General features: G+C 55.7%; 2 protein-coding genes across 5 annotated transcripts; one reads left to right on the top strand and one right to left on the bottom strand.

The window, feature by feature from the left end:
- Nucleotides 1-1,955: 1,955 nt before the first annotated feature.
- On the top strand, nucleotides 1,956-6,315 carry METTL27 (methyltransferase like 27). 4 transcript variants are annotated; one of them, XR_015154441.1, is made up of 7 exons: nucleotides 1,989-2,042; nucleotides 2,332-2,449; nucleotides 2,972-3,100; nucleotides 3,313-3,448; nucleotides 3,828-3,920; nucleotides 5,619-5,712; nucleotides 5,926-6,315. XR_015154441.1 is itself a non-coding variant. In XM_086374554.1 (6 exons), exons 2-6 carry the CDS (start codon nucleotides 2,333-2,335, stop codon nucleotides 6,186-6,188), a joined length of 738 nt encoding a protein of 245 aa, XP_086230680.1. In that variant the 5' UTR covers nucleotides 1,956-2,042; nucleotides 2,329-2,332; the 3' UTR covers nucleotides 6,189-6,315. The 4 variants fall into 4 exon arrangements, 3 of the variants coding, with proteins under 3 accessions (XP_086230680.1, XP_086230677.1, XP_086230678.1); XM_086374554.1 differs by lacking the exon at nucleotides 5,619-5,712 and having other exon boundaries at nucleotides 1,956-2,042; nucleotides 2,329-2,449; XM_086374551.1 differs by lacking the exon at nucleotides 5,619-5,712 and having other exon boundaries at nucleotides 1,987-2,042.
- An 887-nt stretch (nucleotides 6,316-7,202) lies between these two features.
- CLDN4 (claudin 4) lies at nucleotides 7,203-8,905 on the bottom strand. Its single transcript, XM_086374555.1, has one exon. The coding sequence runs from the start codon at nucleotides 8,661-8,663 to the stop codon at nucleotides 8,034-8,036; it is 630 nt and encodes a 209-aa protein (XP_086230681.1). The 5' UTR covers nucleotides 8,664-8,905; the 3' UTR covers nucleotides 7,203-8,033.
- Between the last annotated feature and the right edge of the window lie 4,766 nt (nucleotides 8,906-13,671).

The following is a 13,671-nucleotide window of genomic DNA, read 5'->3' as shown; positions in this document are numbered from 1 at the left end:
GTCACAGTCTAACAGAACTGTTTCCAATCAAGTTAAAGACAACTAAGCACTATTCCCGAAAAAAATTAACAAATTTAGACAGAAACACACTCCAGAGAGTGTTGGCCATTTCAGAAGGCAAGAGGCCCTGATACATGGGGTGATTAGTTTTTATGGGCTAGGTAACTTCATAGGCTAATGAGTGGGAAGATTATTCCAACTATTTTGGATAAGGGGAGGAGATTTCCAGGAATCGGGCGACTGTCCATTTTTGGCCTTTTATGGTCAGCCTCAGTCAGACCTGTCATCTCACCGATGGGTGTGTCATATAGTCTATGATAGTCGCTCAGAGGTTAAAGCATCTGCCTACAATGCGGGAGACCCAGGTTCCATTCCTAGGTTGGGAAGATCCCCTGGAGAAGGAAATGGCAACCCACTCCAGTATTCTTGCCTGGAGAATCCCATGGAGGGAGGAGCCTGGTAGGCTACAATCCACAGGGTCACAAAGAGTCGGACACGACTGAGCTACTTCACACATACATAATGAATTACACAGTTCATTGTGGGTTCATGTCCCATCTGAAGCACAGCTGGGTTCATGTCCCCTGTGAGGCACGACTGGGTTTGAGAATGAGATGGTTGCATGGCATCACCGACTCAATGGACATGAGTTTGAGCAAACTCCGGGAGATGGTGAAGGATAGGAAAGCCTGATGTGCTGCAGTCCATGGGGTCACAAAGAGTCAGACACGACTGAACAACAACAGTGAATTACAATGAGCTTGTAACGAGGCTCAGGGTCTGCTGGAAGTTGAATCTTCTGCCATCTTGGACCTAGTGGGTTCTAACCAGTTTGTCATACCCTCAACGGCTATGTCATCCTTTTAAAAGTTGTGCCCTGGCCCTTTCCCCCCTGTTTCATCAGGGAAAGGCAAATACCATAGGATATCACTTGTATGTGGAATCTAAAATATGACATCGATGAATTTATCTACAAAACAGAAACAGACATACAGAACCGACCAGTGGTTGCCAAGGGAGAGGTTGGGATTTGCAGCTACAATCTATTATCTATAGAATGGATAAACAACAAGGTCTTACTGTATAGCACAGGGAACTATATTCAATATCCTTTGGTGAACTATCATGAAAAAGAATACGAAAAAGAGCATGTGATATTACTGTTGTTGTTTAGTCACTACGTCGTGTCCAACTCCTGTGACCCCTTGGACTGTAGCTTGCCAGGCTTCTCTGTCCATGGGATTTCCCAGGCAAGAATACTGGAGTGGGTTGCCATTTCTTTCATATATAACACATACACAATAGTTACTGTAGTAGACAAATTCTAAAATCTCAGTGGCTTAACAATATGAAAGTTTTTTTGTCGTTCATGTTACAATGCAATGCAGGTTGGTAGAGAGGACACTGCCCCACACAATCTAGGGCCCAGATTCCTCCATCTACAGACCCACTCTTCTCTGGTGCTTGGAGCCTGCTCCATAGCCAGAGATTGTGGGTTCATGTCCCATCTGAAGCACAACTGGGTTCGAGTCCCAATCTGAGTTGTTTGGTTTCAGCAGCACTAGACGCACTTCAAGTGCTCAACAGCCATTTGAACAGCGTGTATTATAAAACAAAGCCATCATCCGTTCTACTGGACAGCCTCGCATGGATCTTGGTGACTATTCTAAAACTGAAGGCTGATCCTACGTCCCTCTTTGTCCCGCCGGAATTCTAAGGCTCCTACTGCCTAAAAGCTGAGGCTTTGGGGAAGCATAAAGGACGTCAGGAGCCGGGAGGAAAAAGAAATACACCTCCACCGGGATACCTTTCAAAGTGTCTCTGAAGATTCTGGAATCTTTCCAGGCTGAAGGCGTTCCCAAGAACTTTGAACTCATTGGCTGGTGGTGGAGGGACGGGTTGCCAGCGCTTTGCTCTGATTGGGCATTTTCTCTCAGCGGAAAACCAATCATTGAGGGTGATGGGGGCGGGGCCAGGCTCGCAGTACAGGCCCCGCCCAGCGTTCCGGAGCCCACCCACCTCCCTGGCGGGTCAGATTGGCGGTGAGTTCTGACCACCTACGTCTTAAGGGCCCTTCTACCCTGGAATCCCTCTCACCAAGGCCGATTGGGAGACGAGGGCAGGTCCTCCCCCTGCCCCCCACCGCGGGAAACACCCCTTCCGCAGCCCTGAGCCCCCAGGTGTCCAGCCTCGCCCTCTCTGTGCTTAGTGTTCCTTCCTGTGAAATGGGATTGCATTGTTCCCCGGGCAGAGGCATCCTGACAGCCTCCTCTGCTCCGCACGAGAGTGGGAGGGGGTTAGAGCTTTAGGTGGGCCATGTCCCCACAGCAGGATGGCGGAGGGCAGGAGCCTGCCCGAGGTGCGTGCGCTGGTTGGGGCTTCGCATGGCATCACTGACCTGGCCCACAAGCTTCACTTCTATGACCAATGGGCTCCGAACTATGACCAGGTAAATCGGCCATGTCCTCACCTCTGCTCTCCTCCGCTCACCTGGCCTCAGTTTTCCTGTCTGTAAAGCCGGAATAGTAAGCCTAGAATCATCCCAGGGAGATGAATGTGAGAGTGAAGTAAGATCTGGGTGCAACCTCCAGCCCTGTCTGCTCTCCATCCAACTCCTCTTCAGCCCAACCACGGTGGCCCTGCCCTCTGATCCTCTTCCAGATTGGCAGCCCCTAGAGACCAGGAGCCAAGACCTCCTCACCCAGGTACAGGAGTCCAGGCAGAGGAGCTGCCTGGACGAGGTGCTGTGAGCGATCACAATGAATTAAGCAGACAGCGATGCCAAGGCCCACAGAAAGGGCCCACTGGGAGAGAAAGGCACCTCACACCTGCGTCTCCCCTCACTGTAGTTCCACCAGATCCTGGGCCCCCAGCACACACATACAGCTTGGCTTGGTTGACTCTACCCCACAAGAAGGGCCCCTAAATGCTGGAGCATGGGGTGGTGGTTGGCTCAGCATTCTGTCCCCAGGATGTGGCTGCCCTGCAGTACCGTGCTCCCCGTCTCGCAGTTGACTGCCTCATGCAAGCCCTTCCAGGTCCACACCACGCTGCCCTGATCCTGGACGCGGCCTGTGGTACTGGCCTTGTGGCTGCAGAGGTGAGGCCACCCCAGACCCCCTTCCCTCCCATCAGCCCCTACTTGCTGAAAATTCCTACTACCCCAGCCCCAGATCCCCACTTGCCTGCTCAGACTCACTGTTTCCAGACACTGGGGCCACATCCACCATGGGGCCCACTGTCCTCCTCAACGTGTGGGGACCCACCTGGGAGGTGGCAGGTGTGAACTGTGAGTGGGTTCCCCCACCCCAGCTGCAGGCTCGGGGCTTCCACCAGCTGCATGGGGTGGATGGAAGCCCAGGGATGTTGGATCAGGCCCGGGCCCGCGGCCTCTACCAGTGCCTCAACCTCTGCATCCTGGGCCAGGAGCCACTACCCAGCGCTGAAGGTACTTACCCTCCCCCCTTGACAGCCCAAGGCCCACCCTCTGACCTAGCCCACCTGACAGCTGACAGAGCCCCTTCCTTTTGCCAAGACGCCATCCCCCTTGCCTAGCCCTCCCCAAGTCCCCTCCCACACCGAGCCCCTCAATCTCTCATTGAGGGACAATTTCGCATTGAGATGCTTCCTCTGAAACCTCCATCCCATGACCTTATCTCAGTCCAGGACTGAGCCACAGCTGCCATATGGCCCAAGGGATCATGGTCCTGCAGACCCTAGCAGCAGGCCTGGTCCCTCCCCAGTGCCCACCATGAACACCATCCTCCAGGGTGGTCTGAGGCCACACTGAAGCCAAACCACCACATCATGTCCGCACGCCCACACAGGGACCTTTGACGCGGTGCTGATGGTGGGTGCCCTCAGTGATGGCCAGGTGCCCTGCAGCGCGATACCTGAGCTCCTGCGAGTTACCAAGCCAGGTGAGAAGCAGCCCATCCAACCACACCCACGCACACCTTCCCTTCTCCACACGCACAGACACAAGCCTCAGAACCCCTCAGGCCAAGCGAGGTGTGTGGTGGCGTTGTGCCTGGGGTCACACAGCCTAGCATCTCAGCCACCAGCTTCCAGCCCAGCCTCGGCCTCAGCTGCCACCATCAACAGACCCAGGTGGTCATCTTGCCTCTCAGCCTTTGGGAAACCAGAAACAGCTCCACTCCTTTTTGGCCTCTGCATCTTCACCAATAAGCAGAATGCCACAGTCCCTTCCCCACAAGCGTTGCAGTGAGAATTGGGTGAAGTAGTGTCTATCAGGGCTTCCCTGGTGGCTCAGACAGTAAAGAATCTGCCTGCAATGTGGGAGACCTGGGTTCGATCCCTGGATCAGGAAGATCCCCTGGAGAAGGGAATAACTAACTACCTACTCCAGTATTCTTGCCTGGAGAATTCCACGGACAGAGGAGCCTGGCAGGCTATAGTCCGTGGAATCGCAACAAGCTGGACACGACTGAATGATTTTCACTTGCTCACTCAGGGTCTATAAGGCCTGTATTTCAATCCTGGCACATAGTAGGGGCTCAGTTCAGTTCCCTCATCTTCCAGCTTCCCCACTAACTCAGAGCCAGCCATTAGAAGAGTCTCTTTCACTTTGAAGGCCTCAGTTCTCTTATCTGTGAAATGGAGCGACAGATATAAGCACTTTTCTATAAACTCCACACACGGGGCTGGTGTGCAGCTAGGGATTGTGGTTACTGTGTTCCTACTGTGTGCCTTACCCCATGGGAGCCTCTGGACTGGAGAGAAGGTACACACGCACCCCACACACCCTGGGAAGGGGCCAGGGGAAAAACACCAGGCTGGAGGTAGGCCCCAGGAATGTGGGTGTTCAGTCCTCCTAGAATTCAGGGAAGAGAGGCATCTCCCACTTCTGGCATGGGTGATGGGGGCGGGGGGCGGTGACACGCAGGCGCACAGTCTAAGCAAAGTCCCAGGCAGAAAGGAGAGTGATGAAGTATGAGGATTCTGTGGTTAAGACCTGGCTGAAGCACAGCATCTGGAAGCCCGAAGGTGCCCTATCCCAGCAAAACCTCATCTACTCCTGCCCGCAGGGCCCAGCAGGGGCTGTGGTTAAATCAGGGCAGGTCCGGGCAGGCTTCACCCTCAGGGAACCACAGAGGCTGACAGATGCAAGGACATTGTGTTGGGGTCAGAGAGAGAGGTAGTGATCAGGCTCAGGGGGACAGGAAACTTCCATCACCTGTATCAGTAAGGAGACCAGGCCACCTTGCCCAGCCTGGGCTTGCCAGACCCCTTAGCTGGCCAATCTGCCTGCCCACAGGTCACAGGCTCTTCTGCTTCAGAGCCTTTCCTCTACAAAGCCCCCTCTCCACCAGTAGCACCCTGCTTCTCCTTACCTCCTCCTCCAGGAAGCCTTCCAGACCCCTGTCTCTCCTGAGTATATCTGAGCCCGTGCTGGGCATACAGTAGGTGCCTAGAGAAGACCTGGAGGGACGAGGTCACTCATTCATTCAGCCAGTGCTTATTGAATGTGCTGGCCTTCCTGTGAGACAGGGTAACCTTCCTCGCTTTGTAAGCTGGGAAACTGAGGCGCCAAGAGGTGAAGGGACTTGCTCTAGGTCCAAAGCCCATGAGTGTTCAGACACAACCATACCCTCCAGCAGACAGACTGGGTGAGCAGTGAGAAGGTAGCCCCCTCTGTCAAGGGGATTCAGCCAAGAATTCCCAGCGGAAAGGATCCTTGAGCCTTGAAAGGTACATAGGAGGCCATCAAGCTGGGGGAGCAGAAGGTATGCCTGGGGGAGGGGGCAGTGGGCCCCAGAGGCTTGGAGATGGAAAACAGCCGGCCTGGGTTCAAAGCTGGGAGGACTTCTGCCTGTGAGGATGCGAGTGGGAAGGGGACAAACTTCCCTGTCCCTGGCTCCCGCCCTCCCCCCACTCACCTGCTCCTCTCCCACTCCTCCCCAGGTGGGCTGGTGTGTCTGACCACCAGGACCAACCCATCTAACCTGCGATACAAAGAGGCCCTGGAGGCTACCCTGGACAGGCTGGAGCAGGCCGGGGCATGGGAACGCCTGGTGGCCCGGCCTGTAGACCAGTGGGAACTGGCCACGTCCGAGCTCGAGGTGAGGCCTGGCACCTCCGACAGTGACGGCTTCATCTCCGGTATCATCTACCTGTACCGGAAGCAGGCGGCAGCCCAGGCTGAGGGAGGGAGGCCCGGTGCCTAGCCCCCAGCTGGCCTTTAACCCTCCTGTGGCCTCACCCTCTGCTTTGCCTGTAAAATGAAGCCAGTGAGTCACCCCTGCCCCCAGGAGAGCTGTGCCTATTAAATGAGACCCAAAGTGGGCATCAGAATTCTGGCGCTGTGGTTTTTCTCACCCCCCGCCAGAGTGACGTCTGTCTCAGTGGGAGACAGAGGGAAGAAACAGGACAAAGAGGCCCCCACCCCTGGCTGTCCCTGGGCCTTGGCATGCAGGGCCACAGATGCGACTCCGTGACTCCTCCCAGCGTGGAGGGCCCCCTCCCTCTAACCCACAGACCAGGAACCCATGCTCACACATCTGGCCGAATACTTTCACGTGTCCTGGGTTCGGTTTCCTCATCTCTAAAGGGATTGGAATGCAGAGTGGAGGATCTCAGGGCGTAGCTTGGAGGCTGCCCCAGAGCCGGGCAGGTGAAAGGGCCTGGGTGACTAGTCAGCACCAGCACTGGTGGGGATGTGCCCAGGGCCGATGATAACTCCTCCATACAGGAGCCACAGGAAGGCTTCATGGAGGAGGAGGCGGGGAGCCGGGCCTTCAGGACTAACAGGGTTCAGAGGGTGGAGGAGGGAAAAAAGACATTCCAGGCTGAGGGCAGGGACAGCCTGAGCACAGGCTGGGAGAAAGGATCTGGAGGGTGAGCTGACCAGCCTGGCAGCCCAGACAAACCTGGAACAAAAGTGGGAGAGGGCAGGTGGCCCATCCCCCAGGGCTGGCTGTTCTCCTGTGTCCTCCCTTCTAGGGTCCCCAGCACTTCACGAGGATCCTGGGCTTTACACTGACAAACAGAGGGCTTGAGCAAGGTGGCTACAAAGGTCAGGGCCAGTTTCCATGCCTCACAGTTCCCCAATATCAGTTTTGTTAAGTCTTCCCATCCCAGCCACTCCACGGGGGTCCTGCCCCTTACCAACCCCCTGCCCAGGCCTCCAACCCCGCCCCTCCACCCCATGTCCACAACTGAAATCAGATCAATACAGAGAATTCCTGTGCACAGGTCCCATTTATTGTAGAAAATAATAGCAATTACCGTGACAAATAGCTTAAATTACAAAACAGAAACCACGTAGGAGGCAGGGGAAAGCCCCAGGACTTCCTGGGATGAGGGCCAGAGAAAGAGTATTCCTTCTGCCCTCTCCAGGCTGCCAATGACCTTGGCAGGGGCGGAGGATCCAGAGGTGGCCAGGATCAAGGGGCTGGGGGCCACGGTCGGGGGCTGGAGGGGTGCAGGCAGCTTGGGCCACCTCTGTGGCCTCCTCCCCCACCACTACCCAAACCAGTTTGTAGCACCTCCACCCCTCCCCTCTAAACCTGTCCGTCCACTCTGTGCAACTAAGCTCCAAGGGCAGGTAGGTGAGCAAGGCGGCCATTCTCATGACCCCAGGTTTCCGTGGGCAAGACCCAGCCTGAGTGCTCACTGGCCCAGCCAGAGAATGCTGGCAGAGTGGAGCAGGAAGGATGGAAGAAGGGGGACGGTGGTCAACGTGGGCCCCATGGTCCACTGAGCACCCTCTCAGAGGCAGAGCCCAAGCAAAGTCAAGGCTGAACTGTCCTGGCCAGCAGGAGCCAGCCCCCTGTGTCCACAGCCATTCAGAGGAGGGTGGCCCAGGAGTCTCTTTCCATTCCTCCTTGCTGGTGTTGGAGGTGGCATTGAGAAAGTGTCCGAGAGAGCTAGGAGGCTCTGGGGGCTGCTAACCCGGTCCCCTGCTGCCCATGGCCGGGCCATCTGCCTAGGGTCACAGATTGCAGTGAGCTCAGTCCAGGGAGAAACAAAGATGAAAGGAAAAAAAATTAAAAAGAGTCAACAGTAGTGCCTTAGACGTAGTTGCTGGCTGGGGCGGAGCGGGCGGCGGAGTACTTAGCCGAGTAGGGCTTGTCGTTGCGGGGCGGGCAGTTGAAGCAGAGCAGGGCCCCCCCAAGGATCAGCAAGCCAGCGGCGGCCCAGCCCACGTAGAGCGAGGCCCCCATCTCCCGCTTCTGGCCCGAGGCCACCAGGGGGTTGTAGAAGTCGCGGATGACGTTGTTAGCCGTCCAGGACACGGGCACCATCACCAGCAGGCCGGCCAGCAGGAACACCACGCCGGCCACGATCATGATCTTGGCCTTGGAGCTCTCATCATCCACGCAGTTGGTGCACTTGCCGCCCACCACCGACAACAGCACGCCAAACACGGCCAGGATGATACAGATGACGATGAGGGCACGGGCCGCCTGCAGGTCCTGCGGCAGCGCCAGCAGCGAGTCGTACACCTTGCACTGCATCTGGCCGGTGCTCTGCACCACGCAGTTCATCCATAGGCCCTCCCAGATGGTCTGCGACGTGACGATGTTGCTGCCGATGAAGGCCGTCACGCGCCACATGGGCAGCGCGCAGCTCAGGATGGCGCCCAGCCAGCCCAGCACGGCCAGCGCGATGCCCATCACCTGCAGCCCCATGGAAGCCATGGCTCAGCGTCGGCGAAGAGGCGAAGCGCGTCTAGGACCTGAAAAGGCGCTGAGGATCCGGCTCTGGAGGCTGTAGGAGTCCAAGAGCCGCGGACGGCTACTTCGCAGCAAGGCCTTACACCGGGAGGGAGTTCGGGGACAAAGCCAGTTGGAGCCGCTTCAGGCGTCTCTCCCGAGAGAGGCACAAACCCAGCGAATGTGACCCGATCAGTTCCCTTCCTGCCAACAGCTGCCACAAGCTCGCGGGCTCAAAACTGGAGCGGTTATATGGTGCTCCGCGGGAGGGGCGGAGGCCGAGGGAGGGCTTTCAGTCCCTGGAGCCGCCCCCTGACCAGTTCCTCTAGATTCCTGAGCCTGCCAACAAAGGGACTTTCAGGTCCCAGCCCTGGGCCCCTGAGTCACGATCCAGTCTCAGAGGAAACTGCCCTTTCCCCCTGCCCCCAGGCCCCTGTTGAGGTCACCCAGGAGACAGACACTGAGTCACAGCCTCCAAGCACCTGGACATCCCTGAGGGGCCAGAGGAGGAGTCAGGCCCAGCTGGGTTGGGGACCTGAAGAGAAGGATCCCCACGTCCCAGAGCTCCCTCATTCCAGGCTTCGATGGATGGACGGGGTGGGAGTGGGGGATTGTGTGACCACCTTCAGGGAGAGGGTCTGAGGATAGAGTCCTGGAAATGCCAAAGAGCAGCCCCACCTTGATTACTGTTGGCAGAGTCTGTATCAGCTTCATCACTGGCCTGATAATTATTAATAGCTAAGAGTCTCACCAGCCACCATCCTCACCTGAGGTCTGGACATTGGCCTGGTGAGGTCCAGTTTTAAGGAGCAAGGGGCTGGGGGGCGCCGGGACTCCTGGGTCCCTCACCTGCCCTCCTCCTCTCTCCCCACCATCACCTGGCTTCCCAGCCCTGCGGAGGATGGGTGTTGGAGGAGACACCTTTTTGGCCAAAGAGAGAAGGAAGCCTGCTCCACCCCACTCCCGGACCCCCAAGCTGAGAAGTTTCAGCCAGTTGCTGCTGGAGCTAAGTTGGCTTGGCCAGAACTAGGTGGTGGGGGAAGTCAGCAAGAGAAAGCCATGGGTCAGACTGTGGGGACTTCAGCCCAACAAACAGGTGTTTACTTAGTGAAGATACACAGAGCGGTCCTCCGATAAAGCCAGAGCGGGAGCAAAGTCCCACGAGACTTCGAAGGGGAGGGTTAAATCAGATGGAGTTGGAGATGGGGTTGCCAGGGAGGGGGCCTGATTGGGAGGAGGAGCTGCCTGGCTCAACTCCAGGCGGCACTGAATTCTTGGGTTGTGCAGCAGAGGACTCTGAGGACAGAAATCTCCATGGAGGGGTCCCCCTGGAGTTGGGCAAGGCAGCCAGACTAGGGGAAGGAGAACAGAGAGAGGGAACAGCGAGGACAAAGGTGCCCAAGGTGGGGAAATGCAGCCAGTTCTGGGAGCCAGACGGATTCAGAGGAATCCAGTCTGACCAGAGACAGGGGGAGTGGGGGAGGGGCCAGAGCGAAAGAGCCAGGAATGTCTGCCTCGGGCACCGCGGAGCCCTGGGCTGTGAACAGAGGCAGGGGATGCAGGCTGAGCGGCTTTCTGGGGGACTTCTCCGGTGATCCGGTGGGTAAGACTTCCCTTCCCAACGCAGGGGATGCTGGTTCGATCCCTGGTCAGGGAGCTAAGACCCTACATGCCTCCTGGGCCAAAAAACCAAAACATAAAACAGAAGCAGTATTGTAATGAATTCAACAAAGACTTTTTAAATGGCCCACATACAAAAATAAATTAAAAAAAAAAAAAAGAAGGGGGAGTCTCTGGAGACAGAATGAAGATGAAAGCAGGCAGAGGACCAGGAAGGGCCTGATTCAGGGCCGAGGACTTTGGGAACCTAAAGAAGCAGCCATTATGGAGGTGAGAGAGAGTGGCCAGGCTCATCCTGACTGGATCAAGGGCACCCTACGTGATCCACGTGCTGCAGAGCTCCACATGCTGGGGAGCTCATCCCAGGGGCCAGGGCTCCCATTAGTCCCCGAGCCCCCAGCATCATCCAGCCCCATGCCTGACGCCCTGGGGCAGCTGGGTGTATAATCCAACCCAGACAGTGTTCCTTGAGCTTCCTGAAAGAGAGCTTGCGTGATTTGGGTGGAAGCCTTCTGTGAGCTATCTGAAGTGTGCTGATGGCCCGTGGAACCACAGGGCTGGCGGGCATCACCTAGCTTGATGGAGAAGCTGAAGTCCTGTACTATGGTTGACTGTAAACACTTCGGTCTCCCCTACAAGGCTGGGGGCTCCACCGGCCATCAGCACGCTTCAGATAGCTCACAGAAGGCTTCCACCCAAGTCACGCAAGCTCTCTTTCAGGAAGCTCAAAGAACTGTGTCTGGGTCAGATTAGACACAAAGCCTCCGCCCCAGGGCGTCAAGCCTGGGGCTGGACGATGCTGGGGGCTCCTGAGGATATTCAACCTCAGAGCTCAGTGCCCAGTTTGACACATACTGGGTGCTCAGTAAGGCAGGAGGCATTATTCCGGTTCCCCTCCCCCGGCCTCACTCCCAAGCACACACAGCAACACAAACAGGGATGGTTTCTGCCAGGACCACGCCTTCCTGGCGTTTTCCTTACAAGGCTTTGAGGAACGGCACGCACACAGGCTGTGGACTGAGCAACAGAGATAACTACCCTTTGAGATGCAGGATAAGTGCTTCTCTGGGATGACCTCATCACAGCCTGCCCATCAGTGAGCCAGGCAAAGACTCTTACTGCCTCTGCACAGACGGGTAAACTGAGGCCTAGAGAGGGCTGGGGAGGGGGAGAGCTTGCCCAACATGGGGCGGGCCGGTCATCCCAGCCCTTCTGTAAGGTTTCTGCCTACAGGAGTGAATTGGCCAGATGGCCAGGCCTTCATTCACTCCACGACAGCCCCTGCCAACTTCCGGCTCTCGTTCTGGGACACCGTCAGCTGGCACTTGGAGAAGCAGGAGTAGGGGTGGGGAAGCACTCAGGCCCTAGAACCTTCTACGTGTGGCCCAACAGAAATGACTAAGAAGCTGTCCTTCCCAGCTCAGCCAAGCACATCAGAGATGGGGGAGGGGCTGAGAGCTAGAGGGGTGGACAGCTGCAGGAGAGCCCCAGAGGACAAGCTAAGGGGGGAGGTGTGGGGGTGGGTAGGGGGGCTCTGTGGGGGAGCTCAGGCAGAGCTGGAGGTGCCCAGGTATGAAAGAGAATTAGGAACCGGTCCTGGGGGAGCCATGAACCCTCTGCACATGAGTGGAGCTGGAGAGCTATTTGTTGATGCTTCATTTATGCCAGGAGACACTGGCTGGGCCCCTCCCAGGAAAAGGAAAAACACCAGTAAAGCCAGAACACTTCTGCTACACCCACTCCGGCTCCCCAAGCCTGGTCCTCCCAACAGCTTAGACAACCTTTCACTGTGACACTTTAATAATGTGTCTGCCATTCATCACTTTTGCTTTTGAGGCTGGGAGGGCAGAGTTAGCACTTACATCTTTTTCTTTCTCCCAACAGACACTAATTTTATGCCAATAGAATTGTGTCTTACACTTTTCTAAGTGCTAAGTTGTGTCCAACTCTTTTGTGACCCCATGCACTGTAGCCCACCAGGCTCCTCTGTCCATGGGATTTTCCAGGCAAGAATACTGGAGTGGGTGGCCATTTCTTTCTCAAGGGGATCTTCCTAACCCAGGGATCAAACCCACGTCTCCTGCCTTGGCAGATGGGTTCTTTACCACTGAGCCACCACATGCTGGTTTTTTAAATCTATGATAACCCTCTTTCCCAACCAGATCATCTCACCCATCCCTGCCCATAACCTCTCACCAGCCCTGTGACCTCGGGGGAAGCCAGCTCCACATCTGAGCATCACCTCTCTTTGAAAACTGAAGGCGTTAGCACCTCTCCCAGATGTGAAATAAGATGAGGATATGAAAATCCTTTGTGAGCTGAAAAGCTTGAAGAGGAAAGAGCCAAGTTTATGTCCCAAACCAACAGCCCCTCAGCTCTGGTTCCACTAGGACTTCTCAGACCAGGGTCCCCAGGGCCCCAGGGGCTCAGCCAAGTCTTTGATCACAGCACACACACACACACACACACACACACACGCACAGTGCTCGTGCCCAGCTCCCTGAGTGTCCCTGGGAAAGGGACAGATAAAGTGTCTCATCCAACCCTGAGGTGCTCTGCTACCTTCTGAACTTTCTTTGTCCCTCCCTGGTCTGTGCGGGTCCACCAGACCCCTGCCAGGCACCCAGAAGAACCTCTGAGGGTTGAGCAGACCCAGGTCTCGGCCCCTTCACTCATCTTTTGGGACCTGGAACTCCAAAGCCAGTAAGTCAGTGTCAGCTTAAAATCATTCTTCTTGTGACTTCCCTAGTGATCCAGTGGTTAAAGATTGCACGCTTCAAATGCAAGGGGTGCAGTTTCCATCCCTGGTGAGGGAACTAAGATCCCACATGCTGTGCAGTGCAGCCAAGAAAAAAAAAAAGTTTATTCTTCCCCAGACATAACGTTTTGATCAGTATAAAACCAAATGGCTTTTTTGAAGAAAAAAAGAAGCAGTTTCACTCTCAGCTGAAAAATTAGTCTAGCCGAAAGTTGTTTCTAAATGACTTGTTTTTGCAGGAGTTCATTAACTTCTCTGCCCACGGACACAAGTTAAGATCCTGTTGTTTTTTAACCACAGACAATGTCATTAAGTTAAAAATTTGTTTAAGTTTCAGTAAATAATCTGCAAAGGGGCGTCCTAATTCCCTGCGAGTGTAAAGATTGTGTCACTGAGTCACTTGTGAGCCATCTCCCTGGATTGTCCCAGAAGCAGGATCTCCTAGATGCTTTCAGTAAACGGGTGTTCACATCCAAACCCGGGCCGATGTGCGCTGGCCACCTCTTGATGGCTCTAGCAACGATGGAGATTTCAGCAGGCAAGACCCAGCGCTGGCTGGGAGGGCTGGGTCCCCAGCTGGTACTTCCGAAATCTGGAGCAGAATGTGGTGTCTTC

This window comes from Bos grunniens, chromosome 25 (assembly GCF_055505025.1).
Source record: "Bos grunniens cultivar Pamir isolate PY7600 chromosome 25, Bosgru_T2T1.0, whole genome shotgun sequence".
In the NCBI taxonomy this organism is placed as follows: domain Eukaryota; kingdom Metazoa; phylum Chordata; class Mammalia; order Artiodactyla; family Bovidae; genus Bos; species Bos grunniens.
This window is presented reverse-complemented; position numbering and strand designations above follow the sequence as displayed.